Source organism: Coturnix japonica, chromosome Z (assembly GCF_054131305.1).
Source record: "Coturnix japonica strain WE chromosome Z, WE-NBRP24, whole genome shotgun sequence".
Classification (NCBI taxonomy): Eukaryota; Metazoa; Chordata; class Aves; order Galliformes; family Phasianidae; genus Coturnix; species Coturnix japonica.
Window position 1 is genome coordinate 4,385,068 of NC_140702.1, and position 21,294 is coordinate 4,406,361.

The 21,294-nt window shown below is 44.4% G+C and overlaps 1 protein-coding gene across 2 annotated transcripts; it reads left to right on the top strand.

Moving 5' to 3' along the window:
- The first annotated feature begins 77 nt into the window (after nucleotides 1-77).
- On the top strand, nucleotides 78-21,153 carry LOC146753614 (uncharacterized). Of its 2 annotated transcripts, XM_085530676.1 has the most exons (19): nucleotides 78-425; nucleotides 713-3,254; nucleotides 4,043-6,870; nucleotides 7,136-7,241; nucleotides 7,606-7,706; nucleotides 8,152-8,279; nucleotides 9,896-10,024; nucleotides 10,712-10,936; nucleotides 13,604-13,748; nucleotides 13,840-14,044; nucleotides 14,323-14,465; nucleotides 14,858-14,951; nucleotides 15,049-15,170; nucleotides 15,839-15,984; nucleotides 16,469-16,717; nucleotides 17,463-17,607; nucleotides 17,857-18,078; nucleotides 18,814-18,857; nucleotides 20,605-21,153. In XM_085530676.1, the coding sequence occupies exons 10-12, from the start codon at nucleotides 13,876-13,878 to the stop codon at nucleotides 14,909-14,911; spliced, it is 366 nt and encodes a 121-aa protein (XP_085386802.1). In that variant the 5' UTR covers nucleotides 78-425; nucleotides 713-3,254; nucleotides 4,043-6,870; nucleotides 7,136-7,241; nucleotides 7,606-7,706; nucleotides 8,152-8,279; nucleotides 9,896-10,024; nucleotides 10,712-10,936; nucleotides 13,604-13,748; nucleotides 13,840-13,875; the 3' UTR covers nucleotides 14,912-14,951; nucleotides 15,049-15,170; nucleotides 15,839-15,984; nucleotides 16,469-16,717; nucleotides 17,463-17,607; nucleotides 17,857-18,078; nucleotides 18,814-18,857; nucleotides 20,605-21,153. The 2 variants fall into 2 exon arrangements, with proteins under 2 accessions (XP_085386802.1, XP_085386801.1); XM_085530675.1 differs by having other exon boundaries at nucleotides 14,858-15,170.
- Nucleotides 21,154-21,294: the final 141 nt, after the last annotated feature.

The window sequence follows — 21,294 nt, forward strand, 5'->3', positions numbered from 1 at the left end:
AAACATCAAGGCAGCTCAGCTTGCAACGCTCTGGCTGTGGGGTGCATGCAGGGACACTGTAACCATACAGGGAAAGGCTTCCACTGCTTCCTCAAGCTGTAGTCCAGCCCTGCTACTGCTCTGTGGCACAAAGCCCTGAGGGATGTTCCATATTGTTAACCTAAGTGAAGCCAGCTTCACACACTGTGTTTTGTTGTTGCTGGGTGAGAGGGGGATGCACGTTGGTGAGAAGATGAGCATTGCTGGATCTGCCACGAGTGTCCCTTCTGCCTCTAAGAATATGTCCTAAGTAGGATGTGAACACTGCTGGCACTTCCTCATTGCACGTGCTTGGAGGATCTTCAGTTCTTGCACATTCAGGATGTCTGTCAGTGACTACAAGGAAATTCTCCAGTACTAGGAATTCCATGAAACAGTTGGAACGGGTAAGTGTCATCTTTGTACAGAAACAGCACGCCTAACAGTCTGTCTCACCACTCTAGAATTAATCTGAGAATAGATTAACAGCTCTTGTCAGTTCTCTAAGTCAGGTTTCATTTAAATAAACTTGAAATTGGATTTTTGAATCCAGTTGGAAATTGATGGTGCTGATTACCTCTTCCTCTAATTAAAGCATTACACACAATGTATGCTAGGTACTCTGCTTTACCTGTAATATTATATTAGAGAAGAATTCACACTCAACTTTAAGCATCTGTGTTCTGAATTGTAGGTGGTTTTGCAAAGGTAAAACTCGGGCGGCATCTTCTTAGTGGTGAAAAAGTTGCAGTAAAAATCATGGAGAAAGTTACTTTATGGGTAAGCCAAAAGGCATTTAAATATGATAATATCTTCTGTTGGAGTTGTGGAGTTCTCTAGAACACAGGGGCAGGTGGGATGGTACATAGGAATGCAGCCTACTGGTCCCATTGCCTTTTGAAAGATGCTGTAGAGCTGGAAAAAGTTTAACAGAGCACCACAAATCTTGTTCCTCATTGTTCAGAGGGCAGTATTCTCTGGCTGTAAAGTGGAGGAAGTTATTACATCATTACATTATGTCATTACAACATTATTACATTATTACAGCAACTTTACCAAAATGCCAATGAAAATGCTGAATGTTTTACTTCTCAGTTTTCACAGCTCTGTTTCAGAATTTCTATGGGAGTGATGTCAGTCATTGCTGAGTTGATGTTGAATTGTGTACAGTCCCATATGTGCTTGTTATGTTCCACAGCAGTCAGATGTGGTACCTGGTATGTCACAGTAGTGATGCTTTTATGGTCTCTTAAGGATGACTTGTCTCATGCTAAAACAGAAATTCATGCCGTGAAGAACTGAAGTCATCAACATGTTTGCCCATTGGATCATGTAAGAGAGACATCAAAGAAATATTTATAGTCTTAGAGGTAAGAAATAATTTCTGCCACACTTCAGTTGATTGTTTTTATCTTTAGCAGTAGACAATAATATAAAAATAAAGCTGAAATGAAAGGATTCTTATATATCTCAGTGGAGACTGGGTTCAAGATTCATTGGTTTGAAAATTAAGTAGAAAATTTTATATATTCTGATATATATTCTCTGATTGAGAACGGGGAACTGGAGAGTCCTGTCGGTGCTGTTCCATGCTTTCTGTGCTGTCATTGTTACTTATCTCTCTCTGATACTCTCTAAATGCATTTTCAGCCTCTAGAATGAAAACGTAGTATTACATCAGACACTGAAGAAAATAATTCAGTCCCAGCTGAAACTCAGACAGTAACGTGTGCTTAGGATTCTTTCCCTACAGGAAATGTTAGATAATTATTGCTATGTGGTACTGTGTTCTGTAGCTGAGCTGGAATTTGTTATCCTCGAAGAAGTATCTTCCTCTGAAAGGGGAGTAAAACATGATGCTCCGAATGAGCGGAGCAGAGACACAGATCTGATCTGAGTGTTGGTTTCACATTTTTGTGATGCTCTTTGCTGCAGTTTGTATCTAGAGAGAAGCCCTTGTGGTGTCAGTCTGTTGTGTAACCTGCTCTAGTTTTGTGCCTCAAGGAAGAGTGATCCTTTAAACAAATGGTGGCTATACAGAGGGTATGGGGTGAGATGCATTCCTCTGGCCCCATCCAATGGATTTTCTGTCACTGAAGTCTTGAAGCACAGGTTAGGTACTGGAAGGCTTGAATATTTCCTCACCAATAGGTTAGAGCTTGGCATTCTGTAAGCTGCTGGTATCTCTCAGTAAAGCAAATAATTACAGCACGAGCATTTTCCTAGGCATCTTATGAAATCCCTCTATCTAAGGAGCCTTTCCTCACTGAAAAATAAAGCATTGTCTATACCTTTTAGAAGTAACTGGCTTCCATCTGAGAAGCTGATGGATTTATAGGCTTGGACAGGAACTGGGTGTGGAGGTGACTTGTAGAGATTTGTGCCTGAACCTGCTGCTCTGGGAATCGTGAGACCAAGTTTCTCAAGAGCTTTTCCCACTCTCATCATCACCTTCTGCAAGGGATGAGGCTGCATGTTCTCTCTGGGTAATATGTTCAGTGCTTTGAGAGCTATTTCCTTCTATCTAGTCTGCTGTTTTGGTGTATGACTGCTTCCTGTCACTATCCCATCGTGACCTGCTGGCCAGAGCCTCAGTCAACCTTCATACGCACCCCCTCTCCCCACCCCGCAGGCATTGAGAAGCTGCCATGAGGTTCCTCTGCACTCTGAACAAACATCTTTCTCCCCAGCTTCTCTTCTCTGAGTGGGAGCTTCAGCCCCCTGCACAGGCTGGAGTTCATTCACAGAACTTGTTTCAGGTTGTTATCCTTCCTGGCCAAAAACCAGATACAGTATTGTAGATGTGGTGCAATGAGTGTTGAAGCAGGAATGACTTGTCCTGGTCTGGTTGTGCTGCTTTTTAATGCAGCTGATGATCTTGTTGTACTTCTTTTCTGTCAGAGCACACTGCTGGCTTGCATTCAGCCTGTGGTCTCTCACCACTTGTCCTCCTAGTCCCCAGGTCCTTTCCAACAGATACAAGCTAGTATTTCCCACCTGGGATATTGGAAGATGGGAACTTGCCAGCAGTCAGTGAAGATCTCTGAGACAGCGAGAGCGAGCGAGCTTTGAGTAGACTGGGAACCACTGTCCACAGCAGGAAAGAAGAGAAGAGAAAATATGTTTCCTTGGGCACTTGGGTGGAAATCATTCCTGACTGCTTTCTCATCCACCGGGAAAATCTGCTGATTGACAATTAGAAGCTGATGGACTTTGGACTCTGTGCAAAGCCAAAGGTAAGAGGATCTGTTAAATCAAATACAATGTGCCCCCAAGTAATGCATGTTTGACCACCGTATGCAACAGGGGCTTGTCCAAACAAACACCCTAAAATCAAGCTGTTTCTGTGGCTGACATGTCATTGCATCTTGTTTGGAATGGCCTGAACTGTGTGAGAGTGGTTAACAGATTGCTCAGAAGCACAGGTAGATTATTTTCTCTAGCTAGACTCCCTGTTTTCATAGTCTAAGCTGTAGATAATTTTGTAGGTATATCACCTGTCTTATGCAAGGTTCTGTAATAGGAGCATGGGGTTGGATAGAATAAAATGACTTTTGCAGGTGACGTACGGATCCTGTGATTGCATATGCTTGAACTGAATTGTTCCTTGATCTTCAAACTGATTTCCAGAAGCCTTTATTAACATGTAAGATAGGTACGAAAGAATGGGAAGTCTGACTTACTGATTCCAAAAGAATTACTTGTCATCAAATGAGTTTTCCTGGCCAGACTTAGAGCCTTTCACAGGTAATTTAGACCAACAGGCTGTTTGATCAGCTGAGGAAAATAAAGCATCATGCCAAGGGTACTAGATAAGTGAGCAGCTTGAGATCTCCACATTCATGTGATGCTCATGGTTTTAGACAATATTTGCTTCGTGAGGTCACATTGAATGAAAGCAAAATCAAAGATGAATGAAAAAATACACAGGAGAAGAAGCCTCTGAGGCTTCTGAAGTGTTATGACCAGAAGACATAAACTCTGTTAAAGCAAACATTTCTCTCTATTTTTTGTGTTCTTCCAGGGAGGCCTTGATTACCACCTGAACACATGCTGTGGAAGCCCAGCTTATGCAGCACCAGAGCTAATCCAGGGCAAAGCGTCTATTGGCTCAGAGGGATGTAGAGCGGTGTTTGTTTTCCCCTCTTTCCCTTCCCTCTCCACAGAGCATTTAAAGGCAGTGGAGCTCAGGTAGGCTCTCTTGGTTTCCCTTCTGAATTCTGCTAGGTTGCATTGCTTGGTAGCTCTCAGAAGCTGTCAGTGGCCACAGACTAGAAAAGTGCAATTGGTCTCAGTTCACACAGCTGGCTGGTTTGTCTCTGGCTAATCCTGAACTGCCTCAAGCGACTGCTTTGGGGCTTTACAGAACAGCAGCTTCAGAGATCTCTTTCTATTACTAAGTTTTTGAAAGAGCAATTTGCTGTGTTCTAATTATCCATCATTTTTGTGCAGTCTTTTTTGTCAGACTTCTCCTTAGATTCCATGTTGTATGTGAAGATTAATTTGCATTGTGATTTATAATGTACTAAAAATTGAGAGATGTCTGGAATTTTGGAACCCACTACTTGCAGTTGTTAATCTGTCCAAACTGGTCTGGTTTGCAATGCCCTCATCCTTCTTGAATCGCTCTGCTGTTAAAGGCGGAGCAATTCCTACAAGTGCCATGGCCCCACTGTTGTTCTAATTCTTGTTTCTTTGTTTTCCACACACTGCTTTTCAAGCCTCCTTTTTCTTTACAGTCCAAGTGAGAATTGCACTGTGAGGTGTCTGAACCTTGTTGTGCCTCTACATAAAGAGAACAGCAGCAAAGCCTGACAGGTGACTGTGCTGACAGCTCTCGTAGCCAGTAACACGTAACTGTGCTAAATCCCTTGTGACGGCTTTGATTTCATTTTTGCCAGTGAAATCCTTGTAAAAGGAACTGCAGCAGTGTGATGAGCTAAGGTGAAGATGCTGGTTTCAGTAGTGCTCTAAGCTGAGCGGAAGGGCAATTGAATGAGGGTTATATGCTTTCTCTGGGACGATAAGGTTTTTTTTCCTGAGGGAAAGAGCCAGCTTTTCATGGGCTATATGTGGGCTTTGGCAAGGGCAGACAATCCAGTCTGTCAGGAAGCCATTTGAGGTGCTTCAGGTTTGTAAGCTTGTCTTTTTGTTTTTCAGGCGGATATTTGGAGCATGGGTGTAGTCTGTATGCTCTGCTGTGTGGGTTTTCCCTTTGGATGATGACAATATGATGGCACTCTACAGGAGGATACCAGTGGGTATCAGTGGTGCTAGAATACACTGAGAAGGGAAATAGCTGAGCTTGACAAGAGGCCTTGCTTTTTGGATGGCAGAACATGCTGAGCTGTGGGTAGAAAGGCCTGTCTGCTGAATATTGTCCCTGTTTTTGCTGCTTTGTCTACCAGTATTTTGTGGATTTGGTTCTACGCTTGGTTGGCCTATGTGGCACTGTAGCCTGATTCTATACCATGATAGCATACAGAATTTAAGGAGAAGTATTTTCCTGCTTATTTGATTTCCCAGAAATGAATGTTCCTAATTGCCAGCTCTTCTCATGTCTACAAAGAGCAAAGTTCTGCATTTGCCATTAGAATTTCCTCTTCCAGAATCAGGAGGTAATGTAGGACCCCACAGATTGCCTTCAGAATTCAACAGTTAGTTCTGTTTCCTTTCTGAGTGCATAACAACCTGAGCACATGAACTGAATGATGTGGCTTTTTAGTCTGGTACAAACTCTGCTGTACACTGAAACTTGGTCCATTTGTAAGCAGGACTTTGTCCATTTTGTAGGACAGCAGAAAACCCTTTGTGCTAATCATGATGCCAAGAAGCAGAATGCGGCAAATGGCAGATGATCCAACTGCTTCAGGTATTCATTGCCTTAAAACTGAGAATAGTTTTGGACTGCGAGTTTGTAAGCAGAACGGAGTTCTTAAAGCTGTCAGAGATTATTTCTGCACTGTTCAGTTCTATCTGCCTAACATACACCGGATCTCAGAACTGCATTGCTTGAACTGGTGGAACTTGTTGAAGTGAACTGGGATGAGCAAATTTTAGAACTTAGTCAGAACGCAGTAAAAAATGGATAATCTCATGGGTATTAAGGTACAGGCTTGCTATTTCTGCACTGAATTTGTTTTTATTTTAAATGGTTGTGATCTGAAAGTTGCTTGAAACGCAGGCACCTCGGCACTGTTGTGTAACTGAATTTCACACATTATTGAACCTCAAATATCCTGGAATCTAAAACTCTGACTTGTTTTCAGTCTGCTGCTTGAGTCTAATCAGGTTCATAGTGTCTTTGTGCAGTGGAGTGTGTGGGGAGATTGTTGCTGCAGATCCTGGGAAGTTGCTGTGTATTTGCAGACAATGGCTGCTGTTGGTCACTGGGTGCCACTGTTGCTCTGCAGAACAGCTGTGCTGTGCATGCAGCACAGCATGCTGTGCACGCCATGGAACTAGGAATCAAGAAGAGAGAGAAGCGTCACTTCTGCTCTAGTAAAAGTTCTCATCTGCTGACAGGCTTTTGTACTTGAATTCAGAACTCAGGACCTGTTGCCACAGAGGGACTAGTTGCTGAAGTTGGACGACTCTTTCTGATTACTCCTTGTAATATGTAGCCATAACACTATTTAAAAAAGAATCTGAAATCATGGCTAATTATTGACTGCTGCACAGCAGAACACTACCATGCTGAGATTGGGCTGTGAGATGACTTGAAAGCTGTTTCCTCAGTATAGGTCTTATTCTTGCAGCTGGGACACCTTGATGAAGACTGTGTAACAGCTTTCTGTGTTTCACAACAAGAGAAGAGAGAGTAGATCAGCATTAACATCAGAGGGAATAAACGTATGTCAGTAATTCTCTGTATTTAAGCCCACTCCTACAGTAAATAACCTTACTGTATGAACAGACTCTAACACTCACTTATTCTCAAACATGAAATATTTCACACCTTTCAGAGGCAAGGTACCACTGCAGAACTTCATAGTCTACCTAATAACTACATTTCTGAAGTTCACATTTATTCCTTTTTTCTCCTTTAATTGTGTTTTTTCAACCTTTCTGTTATATTTTACCATGCTGAAATCCTTATGAACCTCTGGAAGTCCAGGCAGACTCAAAACAGAAACTGATGGATGAACAGCAGATGTCACATGCTGGCTTAACTCCCTGCTTTGAAATGTTTCACTAATAGGTGGAAAATAACAACACATCAGGTAAGGCAACCAAATAAATTTGGAGAATTACAGTTCACAAATACTTCAGGAAATAAATTAATTCCACTAACTTTCGAAAACAAATGAGAAAAGCTGAACTGAGTGCTGCTAGAGATGCTGTATAAATGTCAATAATAACATTCCAAGCTGTAGAAGAGATTTAAAACATGATGGGTACTCTGGCTTTAACCTGAATCTGAAAGTTGTCTCTTGCAATTGAGTTGTCTTTCTATTAAATAGAAAGTGGTAGCATTTGAAGGATTGTTAAGATTTCCATATAACTTTAGTAAGACTAGATGTAAAATGTAAGTTTTATCTAGGCTAGATCGTTTGTGGAGTCACTGTTTCTTTTCTTTATGTACAGGGAATAAAGAGAACAATCGACCTACATGGGGAAAGACTTCTTCAGTTTAAGTCTGTGATATTTTCACAGTCTTAATTCAAAAGACTTCTAATGCCTGATAAGTAATTCAAGCTTATTATACTACACTGAGTCTGTCAAGCATTGTACCCACGGTTCTCATAGTAGTCAAAAAGCTGCTGAAAATCCAGCTGAATGTCGATGCTCCTTGGAGCTGGGCTGAAACTTGCCCCCAGAAATGGGAGTCCAGCTGAAATGCTGTACAAACTGAATTAGTAGGAGCTTTGCCATTCACTTCAGTAGAGAGATTCTGGCACCAGCTTTAGTTTTCACTTCCAGCAATTGTACAATACACTAACTTTAAAGCAAAAACGAGCGTGGTCTGCTTCTTCATCTCAGACATATTGTGTGAATCAGCTGAGGCCTGAAACTACCCTAATGTGATCAGACGTGAAGGTTGCACATCAAGGGGAAAATATGGCAGACATGCAGAAATTTTCTTTGTACTGACTGTTTTTCTGAAGAGATCTATATCCTCTTGTTTTCTAGCGGAATTACGACCAGTTGTGTCAACCTATCTCTTGCTTCAGTCTAAGAAGGCTCGTGGCAAGCACATTCCCTTGAGATTTCCATCCCAAACATGACGTGCCAGTACCACAGAGTCAGGAAGCCTGGGGGTAAGTTTTAGAGTTCAGCACAAGGTTCTGGTCTAAATGCCTCTGTGTGCTGAAGCTCTGCCCGGGTAAACAGTCTGGTGGCCTAAACATCGGTGAGGGAGCATGTGTGCAACCAGTCTTGGTCATCAAATTTTGTTCTATGATAAGGCCACCCACTCAGTGTATGAAGGCAAAGGATGTAATCTTTCTAGATTTCAGGGAGGCCTTTGATCCTGTCCCTTTGGCTGCATGTTCCCAACCTCTCGCTCAGCCACGTAGACCAATAGTACTATTGAGGTTTGAGATCTTTCTGCTGTGGATGGGTTCCTTTTGTTATCTCTTGGTGGTGTTATCTCTTTTCTCCAGTCATCAGGGCTGTAAGATCTGTCAATGCTTGCAGAGTCTGTCCATTTCCTCTTTCTGACTTCCTTCTCTTGCAGTTAGAGTAAGCTCTGTGGCCTTCCTTACTCTCAGCTGGGCTAAAGTCCAGCAGTCTGTGGCCTTTGGCTTCAGCAAGTTTAACTACATCTTCTAGGCAAGTTCTGGGCAAGATTATTCTACTCAGGAAGCACAACAAATGAGAGAACAAAAATAGCCTCATGAAAACAGAACCATAGAATTGTTTGGATTGGAAAGGTCTGCGTTTTAGTGTTTCATGATCAAATGTTTTAGTAAGTTGGACTGGTCCTACGAAGTAGTATGACTGCAGTAAGCAGTGTACATGGTGTGCTGTGAGTACTGCACACATTCCTCTTGGCAGCTTGTGGAACAGAAATTGTGCATTGTTTGGATTGTGTAAGCATTCCTGTTGGTCTCTTGTGATGCTTAACTTCTTAGAGCACCTTTCCTCGTTTGGCTCTACATATTTTGGTACCTTACTTGTTCTGTTTGTCTTAGCAAGGAAGGTCTTCTTCTGAAGCATCCTCAGTCTTGGTCTGGGCAGCATACTTAGAAATGACATGGACATTACATGAGAGGGTGGTCAAAGGAGGGAAGATCTCACCTTTCTGATCAGTTTCCTTTTAGAAGACACGGTCCTGGAGAGGATTTGCTTTCCTTGTTTCCTAGAGACTTGGATTCTTAGATGGTTTTGGCTGCAGCTATTTCTGATGTTAATTCCTTGTTCTGTACTTTAGTAGCCAAGTGCAAGTGGAGTGCTTTGGAATTGTCTGAAGTTGCCAGGTTGCTTGTGATCACATATGTACTGTGGAGATATCTGTGGTGCCAGTGATAATTCAGTGTGATGAACTTGAAGGCTTTCATTAGAATTGCAGCCCTAATACAAACAATGACTTGAACTCTGTAATTCTGTGTAAAATCATTAGCTAGCTTGTGGTCCGGGTCTTCAAACCAAAGGCTATGAGGTGCTGCTCTTGTTGACGCAGGCTGTGAAAGATGACTTGAGCTCTAAGAGTAATTTCCCTTCTGCTCTTGATATGAACGTCAAATCCAAAATTACAGTATTAAGAACATAATATAAAAGTTGGTGCTGCTGGCTTGTGGACCTGCATTAGCTGTTAGCCATAGTTTGGAACTTGCAAAGCAATCTTATTTAGATTTTAGTGATGAAATCTTCTGATGAAATCTTCCTTTTAATTCTGCAAAAGAATCTCAATGGAACATTTCTGTCTGAAAAGGCTCTGACGTATGAAGATGTGCCAGACTGCAGCCATGTGCCAGATGCGTTTGGATCCATGGAATTTTCTGATGTAGCTTCAGTGTTTGAAGAATCTCCGCTCGATCTAAATACTCAGAGAACAAAGCAGGTGTGTGAAGATGTAGTGCTAGTTTCTTACAGAAAAAATACAGCACTTAATCCAGAAATCTGCTTCTCATTGTATATAGAGCTTAGTCTGTATTTAAGTATCTAGTGGACCTTGACCAAAGGGAGATACAGATTCAGCAAAGAAGCATGTTAAGCATAAATTTTGGTGCCTTCTGCCTGTAGGACATGGTTGGTTTGATGAGAAACCTAACTCCAGTGTTTGGTTTGCACAGAAACAGCAAGCAAAGGAACAAGTAAAGGAGTCAGGGAGGATTTTAAAACACATCGGGAAGCGATAAGGCACAGTTCATAAGATTCTGGAGTTAGGCCAGAGGTAGACAGAGCTTGAAAGGTACCGAAAGAAATTCAAGACAAGAACATGCACAGTGATGTGATTGAAATTTTGCAGCAAAACTATGTGATAATTCATAGTTATGTTTAGATAAGCTGGTGAGGGTTAATCCTAAATGGAGAACTGAGATGAACAAATCAAAAAATGGCGTTTGACAGTGTATAAGAAACGAACTTATTCTAGGAGAGAATCAGAGGTTTCAACTCTTTTGTTCAATAGACAAGTAGTGTATGATGTTTTTATAAGCATTGTGTCTGACCTTCTCAGCTGTTAGAATTTCCTTGACAGTAACTTCTCCGGCTGTGATCAGAAAACCTTTTGTTACATCTCTGGCAGCATTCGAGGCATGATACTCAACTGGGTGATATGGAATTCACACTGTCAACTCCAGTGACAAGAAAAGTGGCATCTAAGAAGCGTGCAAACACAGAGAATGTTGATGCAGAGTCAGCGTTAAGAAATGAGCTGCCCTTTGCACTTCCTGCTCCTGCTCTTTTCAAAGAGTCAGAGAAGCAAGTAGAAGGCACTTAGAAGAACCCTTTCAGGCACCTACTTCCAAAGGTATGTTGTGTCTAACAAATGGAAACCTAGAACATGTGTAGCTTAGGAGTTTTTTAATTTAAATATGAATGCAAGCCTTGTAGGTCCTAAAATTCTGAAAGGTTTCAGTGTGGGGTTTATTTGGTCACAGCACATACAGCCACCAGCCTGTAGATCTGACAGTGCACTGCAAGCGGTTTAACCATCTATCAGGGCACGGTACTTGTCTATTAATGATAGAAGTTCCCCAGTTTCACAAGCAGCATGCCTTTAGATGCATTCAGATAATGAGACAAGTGCTGTGTTCCTAAAACTAGCATGTGCTTCTACTTCCCATCGAGATCTAGTAGATAATTTCTTTAACATTCTTGATGAGGGTTTTGTTTTGTTTTTATTTTTTTCTGGGCTGTTATTTTGAGTGAAAGAAAAGGGTATGCTTTTATTTAAGCGTGCTTTTGATTGCATCTTGCTTCTAAATTAAATGTAACCTACTGACTTCCTCATGATAGCATTCTAGTACTTGCGTGTATCTGTTCAGCATGCCAATGGAAATAGTTTGACTAGCAATACAGACACCTACATTTATGTGATGTACCACGGAAATGTGTCTGTAGTATCAGCACTTCCAAGTTAAAAAATAAAAAAGAAGTTTGTCCTCAGCCTCTTTTAGTGTTGATACTGTGCATATTAAGTCTGCCCTTTAAGATACTAAGCATTTCTTACAATTTGAGATTCTTCTATTCCAATTGCTCAGGAATTTTCTTCAGAAAGGCTGTATCTTTGCAGGCTAATGTGTTATTAGGGGTTACTGATCATATCACTTCACCTTTGTTAAGTGTTCAACAAAGTGTAGTACGAGGGCTAGTTGTTCATATAGGTTTCATTTTTGTCTTAAGACTGCATGTGGTAACGTGTGATGTTTGTCTTATGGTAAGTTTAATAAGTAAAAGTAGGTATTTCTTAAAGGAGAAGTGCAGTAGTGTGATTTCTGCTCCTTTTTGTTAGATATTCCCGAGAGTTAAATAATTAAAATATTTTTGTTGTCCAGTTGGAAATTCTGACATTCAGGGCAGGCTGAAGCATTCCTTAGAGATAATGAATGGTGGAAGTATCGCTTGGAAATGTTGAGAACATCATTGTCTGGGGACAACTGCAGCTATGCAAAGCTGAATCTTTGAGCTTTTAGACTGAGTTGTCTCCACAAACTCAAAACTGTTCCACGTAACTCTTTTCCAACATGTATCCACAGAACTTCTTAGGCTGCTACTTAACACACAGTATTAACTGTGGGTATGTAATTCACACCTTTCATATGAAGGAAAGTACTTGATGTGGAATGGAACTTTATGAGACAGTAAATTCCTCAGTGTTTATTTTGAGACCAGTGCCAGAGCAAGGAAGCAGTTCTGTCTAATTCTCATCCCTTCCAAACCTGTAATACTGAACTGCACCGCTCCCTCAAAGACTTGACTTACAGAGCTCTGGGGAAATCAGTCTTAAGTTTCTTTTTCAGTCTTCTCATTGTAGTTGAAACCTATTTTATCACTCTGAAGATGCAGACTAGAGATAGGTAGGAGGCTGGCTTTAAAAAGTTAATTGCTAATCATGAGAAGTCCTGACTGAAGAAAAATAGATAGATCAGTTGGCAGAACAGGCAGGTGAAGAAGTCTTCAATTCCAGACGGTCCACTTAAAATCTCTGACCCCAAGTCAAAACCTGTAAAATATTCTAAGGAGGACAGGAGTCGAATGAATGACTTAGAAGGGAAGAGAGCAAGCTGACAGGTGGGTGCACACCCACAGGGATAGCTGTTTATGAGTGTGGATAGTGATAGGACAAGGGGAATGGTTTTAAACTGAGACAGGGGACGTTTAGGTTGGATCTTAGGAAGATGTTTTTCGCTCAGAGGGTGGTGACGCACTGGAACAGGTTGCCCAAGGAGGCTGTGGATGCCCCATCCCTGCAGGCATTCAAGGCCAGGCTGGATGTGGCTCTGGGCAACCTGGGCTGGTGGTTGGCATCCCTGCACATAGCAGGGGTGTTGAAACTAGGTGATGGCTGCGGTTCTTTGCAACCCGGGCCATTCTACGATTCTCTGATACGGGGGGATATGAGTCTATAGGGTGGACAATAGGGGGATGTGCTCGCAGACACTCGTGCAGCCCTGTGCACACACACATGCGTGTGCAGTTCCATCCTCGCTTTATGCAGTCCTGTGTGCACTCACATGTGTTTTGTATTGATTTCCCACTGAATCCTCCTGTGGACTTGTAGTTAGGCTGGGAGTGAAGGGGAGCACTGGGTAGCTGTTTGTGTTCCCTGCTGTGTGCTGTGGGGTTGTGCTGGCAGCGGTGCAGTTGGTTTGTTTTCCTTGGGAGTGTGGGAAGGAGCTTAGCAGGCCTGGTTCTTTTCTCAATGGATTCTGATCCCCCAGTGTCACTACACCAGGGAGTGCACGATCTAAAGGACTTCTGGGTTGTAATAAACTGGTATCTCGGTAGCTTCTATTATTTCAGAATGGGTGTTGTAGTGCAAGCAATCTGGGGGGCATGATTTATCGTCTCCGTAGCTAACGCTGTGTGGGACATTTTGACCTGCTTTGGCTTGCCAGTGCTTTCCTCTGTCTCCATTTGTCTGGAGCCTCGTTGAAGTATATGCCTACTGTGGAAATATTTTCTTCTTTCCTAGCTTTTGTGGTATAAAGAAGCGCAGAAAGGTGCTGGAACAGCTTGTTCTAGATGGCATCTCAAGGCAACTGGAGAAGAGGAAGAATCTTCAGGAATAGTCAGCATGGATTGACCAAGAGCAAATTGTACTTGACCAACAGTGCTAGGTGAGCTTCTGCTTTAAAGCATCAAGCTGTATAAACAAGGCAGTTTTAAAAGCAAGCTTGCCAGTTCTTATTTAACCAGTGATTTTTTCAGGAAGGAAAACTTTGAGATGCTGTTTGCTAATGGAAGATGGAGAGAGGAAAAGCAAGAGAAAGGCATGGTGTGCATAGCCACCACATCCCATCTGCAGCGTTCTCCCCCTGTGCAAATGAGGAGCTTCAAGCATCAAGCTTGGCCTGGGCCATGGAAAGGGAGCATGCAAACATCTGGGCCAACCCCAAACGAGTTAGTTCTGCAGGTTGGTTGTTTTCTGCTGTTTGTCTCACATCCTGTTGCTCAGCGGTAGATTTGTTCATGTTCAGTGCCAACAGGAAACTCTCACAGCATTTTTGTTTCTGCTGTCCCAGCACTTTGATCCCTTGCTGCTGGGATGGGGTGCTTGAAGAATGATACATGTGTTGATGTCCAGCCTGGCTTTGAGGATGAGTCTGCATCCCTGGCGGGACTGAGGGTGGGAGCAGGCCAGGTTGAATCCGGTGCACTTTGCTCTCGTTCTTAGTGCTTGTTCTTGCGCAGGAGGGCAGGTGGTGAACCTCATGAGCCAGTGCCTGCAGGTGGGGTTTGCGGAGAAAGAGGTCCTGCAGGTCTTGTGTGACACCCATGGAACCGTAGCGAGGCTGCATGGGTGTAAAACACCAGGAATCAACAGAGGTGTGAAGGTGAGCTGTGGGCTGCAGTACCACAGGAAGGGATGTGTGTGCTCTGGGTTTGGATGCTTCTGTGTGTTTTAAGTGACTGAGATACCACTGCTCAGTCTGCTTGAGTGTATAGAACAAGTGTAACATCCATTCTGATGGAGAATTGTGAACGGAGTCCTATGGGTTTGAGACCTGCCATTAAGCTTGTGGGCATCATCCAGGAGTTGGGGATGAAGGAAGGAAAGTTGGGGTGAGAGGATGAGGTGTAGGAACAGAAACTTCTTTGGTCCATATTAACTCCTCCCTTTTTTGATTAGGAATCGATGTGGGTTTTTTTTAATAAAGAAATAGACACATTGCGAAGCCTATGAATGAATTGATTCACGCCTGCTGATTGGTGCTGTTCTCTACAGGGAGCTGCAGTGGAAATGGGCACTTGTGGTCCAGTGTCTGGCCCGCTCCCGTGAGCTCAGATCAGCCAAGTTGTCAAGGCCTGGCTCTTGGTTGGTGAGTTGTGCCAAGGTCAGAGAGTTGGATTTTCTGGGCTTTGAGACACGTCTTCCAGATGCACGTTGTGTTATTTCTGATGTGTTGACCTGTTGAGGTCCAGCCCCAAATGAGGATTCAAGTACTACCACTGCAGGAATGGTTTAGATTGGAGTTGGAATGCAGAAGGTTGGAGTCAGCAGGAGCAGGGAATCGATCATCCCCCTGTACTCGGCACTGGTGAGTCCTCACCTTGAGTTCTGTGTTCAGTTCTTGGCCCCTCACTGCAAGAAGGACACTGAAATCCTGGGATATGTCCAAAGAAAAACATTGAAGCTGTGAGGTGTCTAGAGCACAAGTCTCTTTGCAAGCACTATCTTAGAGGCAGCCTTGATTTCTCCAGCCCCAAGCTTTGTGCCACAAGAGCTCTCCTGCTTCTAGCTGTGATGTGAGACCGTATGGAAGGCTCTGCAGAAGTCCTTCCTTTTCTGTATTTTGTGTGGCTTTGGACTTGTTTTCGTCTTTCTCAAAGCCCAGTGCACTGTCCCCATGGGACTTAATAAGACACTTGGTGTCTCTGGCTGGGATCTGCTCGGTGATAAACATGCATGCGAAGAACTTAGTGATAGTGTGGGCTCCAAACCTCTTAAGGTAAACTTCTTTTTCCGTTTCAACACGATGCTTAGTTCTGCTCTCCCCCAAACCCAGGTGCACAATTTCTAGATGGCAGTTTCTACTCACTTGTTTAGCTGGGACTGCTGTGTCCCTGATCATCCAGGAGAATTTCGTCAGTGGCATCACTGTTTGCCCACTGTGGAAGTCTCCAGAGCCCAGTTTTTGGCTACAGAAATTCAGACTTGGGGAAATGACCTTGGGGAAATGCCTTGTAAGATCTGCCTTTTCTTCAGATCCCAGCAGAGCCAATCTTCCTGCGCCAGTGGTGAAGCTGCCTGCATGGAGCTGCAGACACAGTCATATGTTGTGGAATACCTCATCAGCCACACAGATGTCATCTTCTGCTCCAAATCCACACCAGCCGTGGGAGAGTGAGCAGGTGAGTGTCTTCCTCCATTAGCTTGATCTTGATCTGACAGCTTCATCCAATCCAGGGCTTCGCCAAGACCTTTGAAAATTCTATTACTCTCGAGGAGACAGCAGGCTTCTGGGCTTAGATTAGAATATGGTGCCCCATTCCTGGATCCTTAGTGTGTCCAAACACAAACCTTACATGGAGAAAACGGTCACTGCTGTTAAGATTTTTTGCAAGCAGGTGAAGCTTGATTGAAGTGTTACAGCAAAGCTTTCTGAGATCCCTGCCCCCTAGTTTTTCTAGGGTTTTTGTTTGCCTGTTTCAGTATAGTGAGTTGCTATTAATTGTGGCTGTGTCCTTTGCCACTAGCATACCTCTGAGCACATGGTTATTTTGAGCTCCTCTTCTTCCAGTGTCTCAGATAAGCAAGTCTGAGAGAAATGCAGAACTGGGATGGCTGTGCTGCTGCTTTCTGATCCTCCGTCTTACCTGTGGTTTTCCCTTGCAGGGCACAGTTCTCTGGCAGGGCCCAAGTCTGTGTTGGTGTCTCCTCCATCCACAAAGCTGCTCACCGTGCAGGAGGCACAGGCTGAGAGGAGAGGCCAGAGCAGCTCTCCTGTTGCAACACGGAGCAGCAAGATACAAGTGGAGGAAGGGCCTGCAGCTGTACTGAGGAACTTCAATGCAATCATTGATTTTCCATCTGAAAGATAAAGAAAGAGGAATTCCCTTTCCAGCCGCTATCATCATTGTTCAGGTGATTTCTATTGGTTTATTTTTTGTCCATTATATCTCCGAGCACTCAACTAAAAAACAGTTGTCCTACGGGCTCAGTGGAGCCACACAAGGTGCATTTCCTTCCTGATTGGCAGGCACTCATGAGATGCAGAGAGCCACGCTGGTGTCTATCCTGGTCTGTGCTGGCTGTACCTGGAAACATTGGGGTTTTCCAGATTTCAGGGCCACGCACATGAAACCAATTGTGCTTCTCCTGTAAGCAGAGCTGTTGGTTGGACTTGCTGGCACTAGAAATTAAAGGTGGCAGTGAGCTGAGGCCGAGGAGGTTTTAACGTAAGAATCAGAGACCTAACCAGGTCCCCCAGCAGACACAGCAGTCTGTCCATGGAGCGCTCTGTGAAGGACTTTTTACCTTCTCCGAAGCTGACCCACAAGAGAGCATTCAGTGATGACTTGTGAGCACCGTTTCCTCAGAAAGCAGTTACACCTGCCGGCTCCTGTCCTTTCCTGCTGCTGAGACTTTGCTCACATACATGCTCCGCATCTTGCTTGACATGGTTGAGAGGAATGTAGCCAGCAGGACATGAGGGCTGAGCTGTAGGAATGGATGCATCCTCTGCTATTTGAAACAGAGCGTGTTTCTAAGCTGTGTTTCAGCAGAAAGCAGGCAGTGCCGGGAACAGGCAAATATAGGCAAGGGCTCGGTGCAGCTCATCACTCACCCTGCACCACGACTGACAGCATGCTCTGTTTTCTCTCTCCAGACCAAGTTCTCCCAGTAAGAGGGCAGAGTCAGCAGCTGGCAGTTGGTGTTCCTGCTTCTGCCTGCACAGACCATCCGCTGTGGCCAAACGCCAACTGCAGAGCAGTGCCAGGGAGCCCTCTGAAGCAGAAGTCATGGTCCTGCAGGTAAGGGTGCAAACCCAGCTTTCAAAACACTGCTTGTCAGCTACACAGGTAGAATTCATGCTTTCAGTGGGCTTGTACCTCCTTCTGTATTCCTGCGTTCAAGCCCGTGCCTGACATCTTTGGTTGACTCCTGTCTTTCTCAAATGAGTCTCGCAAGCTGCTTAAAACCTGCTTGACAGGCAGCACCAAGCCTTTGCCCTCTTGGATAGTGAAAGTTTACACTAACTGCTGTGTGTCTACTTCTTCCAGGCGAATCGAGCCCTTGCCAACTCAGGAACCCACCGGCAAGTTGCAATGATGCACGTTGTACTTCCATCAATGGAGTGCACTTAGGATGCATGAGTCACTGCAGTTCCAAGGACACCCTTCCACATGACAGCAATGATGGAGAGAAGGAGGTCTGACCTACTCAGTTTTTGGCCCCTCCATGAGAGAAAACGTTCCGGTTCTGGAACATCTTCAGCTACGAAGGTAGTAAGGGGTCTGGAGCACAAAGCTTACAAGGAGCAGCTGAAGGTGTTGGGATTGTTCAGCCTGTAGAAGAGGAGGCTCAGAAGAGACCTTATAACTCTCTGTAACTTCCTGAAGTTAGGTTGTAGTGAGCTGGGGTTTGGCCTCTTCTCTCGAGTAATCAGTGATAGAACTAGAGGGAATGGTTTTAAGCTGCGCAAGGGAAGATTCAGGCTGGACATTAGGAAATATTACTTCCCCTAAAGGGTATTCAGGCATTGGAATGCACTGCCCAGGGAGGTGGTGGAGTCACCAACCATGGGAGTGTTCAAGAAACGTTTGGAATATGATTTATCCAGGAATTATTGGTAATGGCTGGACCAGATGATCTTCTAGGTCTTTTCCAACCTTGATAATTCTGTGATTCTGAGCTGAGAAGCTTTTCTTGCTCAAGTCCTGCTTCCAAGCTTAACCACCTACAATGAAGTTGATGTCAATTTTCTGGTGTCCTTCAATTACGTGTCCGCATTTGCCCAAAATCAGGAGGTAACCAGCTACAGTGAAGTGAGCAATTTCAGTGCCTGTTTCTGATGGTGGCAATGAGTTCAGAGGTCACACTTAATTGATGGTGCCTGTTTCCATTCTGACAAAGGCTGTAGTTGCAGCTGACTTCCCGAGGCTGCCATACGTGGTGGTGACGCAGCCTTGGGCTTGTGCGTTTGCATGACTCCCACCTTTCCTTTCTGTGTCTTGCAGGTCAGCTGGTGCTGGAAGCGGCCGGTATCTGAGTAGGAATGAAGGTGAGTGCAGGAGCAGCTGCTGAGGGGAAGAAGGAAGTCCATGCTAATGAGCTCTGAAGCATCTGCAGGTCCAGTACGAAAGGAGGCAGCAGTGATGCAGGGGGCTCCCCAGCAGGAAGCAGGCTGATCCAAATGCTTGCTGAGAGTTTGGAAGCCCAAACCCTTATGGTCTCTGTAAGGGTGGCTAATATAAAGATGTTAACCAAGATGGTGGTAAATAGTCAAAGGTTGTTAGCAAAGGAAAACTCACCAATGTCGATGCCTTGACCAGAAAGCTGAGGCAGTCTCAACTGGGGAGCAGTCTCCAAGAGATGCTGCCTCAGTGGTGGTCAGCCCTTAAATGAGGTCTCAGAGGAGGTGGAGTCGAGATCCACCCCTTCTGTGAGCACAGCTCCATTACTCTCACCTGTGCTCCCGCAGCTGACCCAACACTTGCCTCAGCTGATTAATCAGAGGTTCAAGCTGTGATTTCCCATACAGTCTCTAAGCTGAAGGCAGCATCTCCTTGATCTGATGGTGGTGTGCCTGAGTGAGGGAGTGATCCAAGCTGGATTCAGAAGAGTCATCTTAATTTCTCTGCTATTTTACTTCAGATGACACCTATTGGGTGTTGGTTTCTTAAAATTTGGATCTAGGAGGTGGCCTCTCCCTTTACTTCTGACGAAAGCACAGAAGTGCAGCAGGAGTAGAAGACAAAGAGGTTTTCTTCGTGACAGGAACACCAATTATTTGATTCAAATGTAGAACTGTGATGAAGATGGTGAAGAACATATCCGCCTCAATGATATGCTTGATCTCATAAGGAATGAGCATGTGATCAAAGACAGACAGCATGGCTTTAGCAGGGGAAGGCCATGCCTAACCAATCTGGTGGCCTTCTATGATGGAGTGATGGCATTTGTGGACAAAAGGAAGGAAACTGATGTCATTGACCTGGACTTGAGCAAGATCTTTGACATGGCCCTCCACCACATCCTTATCTCTAAACTGGAGGGATGTGGATTTGACAGGTGGACCACCTGGTGGATAAGGGATTGGTTGAAAGGCCACAGACAGAGGGTGGTGATTCATGGTTCTGTGTCCAGGTGAAGGCTGATAACAAGTGGTGTCATGCAGGAGTCTGTCTTGGGACCAGTGCTTTTTTACATGGTTATCAGTGACACCAATGATGCAATGGAGTGCACCCTCTGCTGTTTGCTGAGTGGTGCGGCTGATGCAGTGGAAGGAAGGGATGCCATTCAGAGGGAGCTCAACCGAGAGGTTGGCCTAGGTGAATCTAATGAGGTTCAAGACAGCAAAGTGCAAGGTTTTGCACTTGGGCTGGAGGAATCCCAGGCATTTCTACAGCCTGGGAGGAGCAGTCCTTAAGAGAAGCCCCGCAGAGAAGGACCTGGGGGTCCTGGTGGATGAAAAACAGAACGTGAGCCATCAGCGTGCTCTTGCAGCTCAGAGAGCAAATGGTCCCCTGGGCTCCATCAGAAGAGGGGATGGCCAGCAGGGACTGGGAGGTGATTGATCTTCATGATCCTTGAGGTCCCTTCCAACCCGGGCCATTCTATGATTCTGTGATTACACTCGCTGTCAGAAATAACGGCAGCTGTACAGAAGCTGGATATATTTGGGGACAGTTCTTGTAACCAGCTGATTTTAAGACCTTGCCAGAGTTGAGAGTCTAAATTGCATGTCAGAAGAAAGCTGGGAAAGTGGTTATTGCTCATTCTTTTTCATTTGCTGATTCTTTCTTTAGTGTTCCTTTTCCAAAGGAGATTCTGGTGATGGAAGCAGTTGAAGAAAGAACCAAAGCAGCTCTTGCCAAGAGTGCTTGAAGTCCCTGTGGAGAGAAGCAAAGAACTTGGGCTTCCTCTGGGATGCTCCCCACCATGTCTCAGGAAGGAGACAACTGCTGTTCCACTTTCTGCTCTGTGTGTGGAAAGGTACGTCTGGGTTTCTTCTGCTTGTTTTTTCTTTCTTTTTCTGGCTTTGAAGGAGAAGGGGTGGAGCAAGGGGAGACCCACTGGTCATTTGTTACCTCAAGAGCAGGATGGATTCTGCATTGACTGTGAAAAACCTGGGCTAGTAGCATGGGCATGTTTCAGGCTGGACTCTTCTTTTGCTGCTTGGTTTCCTTTTGGCTACAGGGAGACAGCTGTCTAAAGGTGTGTTTTCAAACCCACTCTCCAAAACCACGTTTCATTGTTGCAGGTGGTTCAGTGTGCTCTTGCAGTGCAGATGCTGTAGTTTGCTGTAGAATCTGAATGGTTTCTGTTCCTAGGGGAGGACTGGGAGGAGGTAATGAGAAGAGAATTCAATGCCTGAGGTGTATCTTAGTGAGAAATGTTGGCATGAGGTGCTGAAAGTCTTGAGCTGTCAAAGGCCAGTGTTGCAGAAAGGAACCAGGTCGAGACTCGAACTCGTGGGTACTCCAGGGTTGATTTTA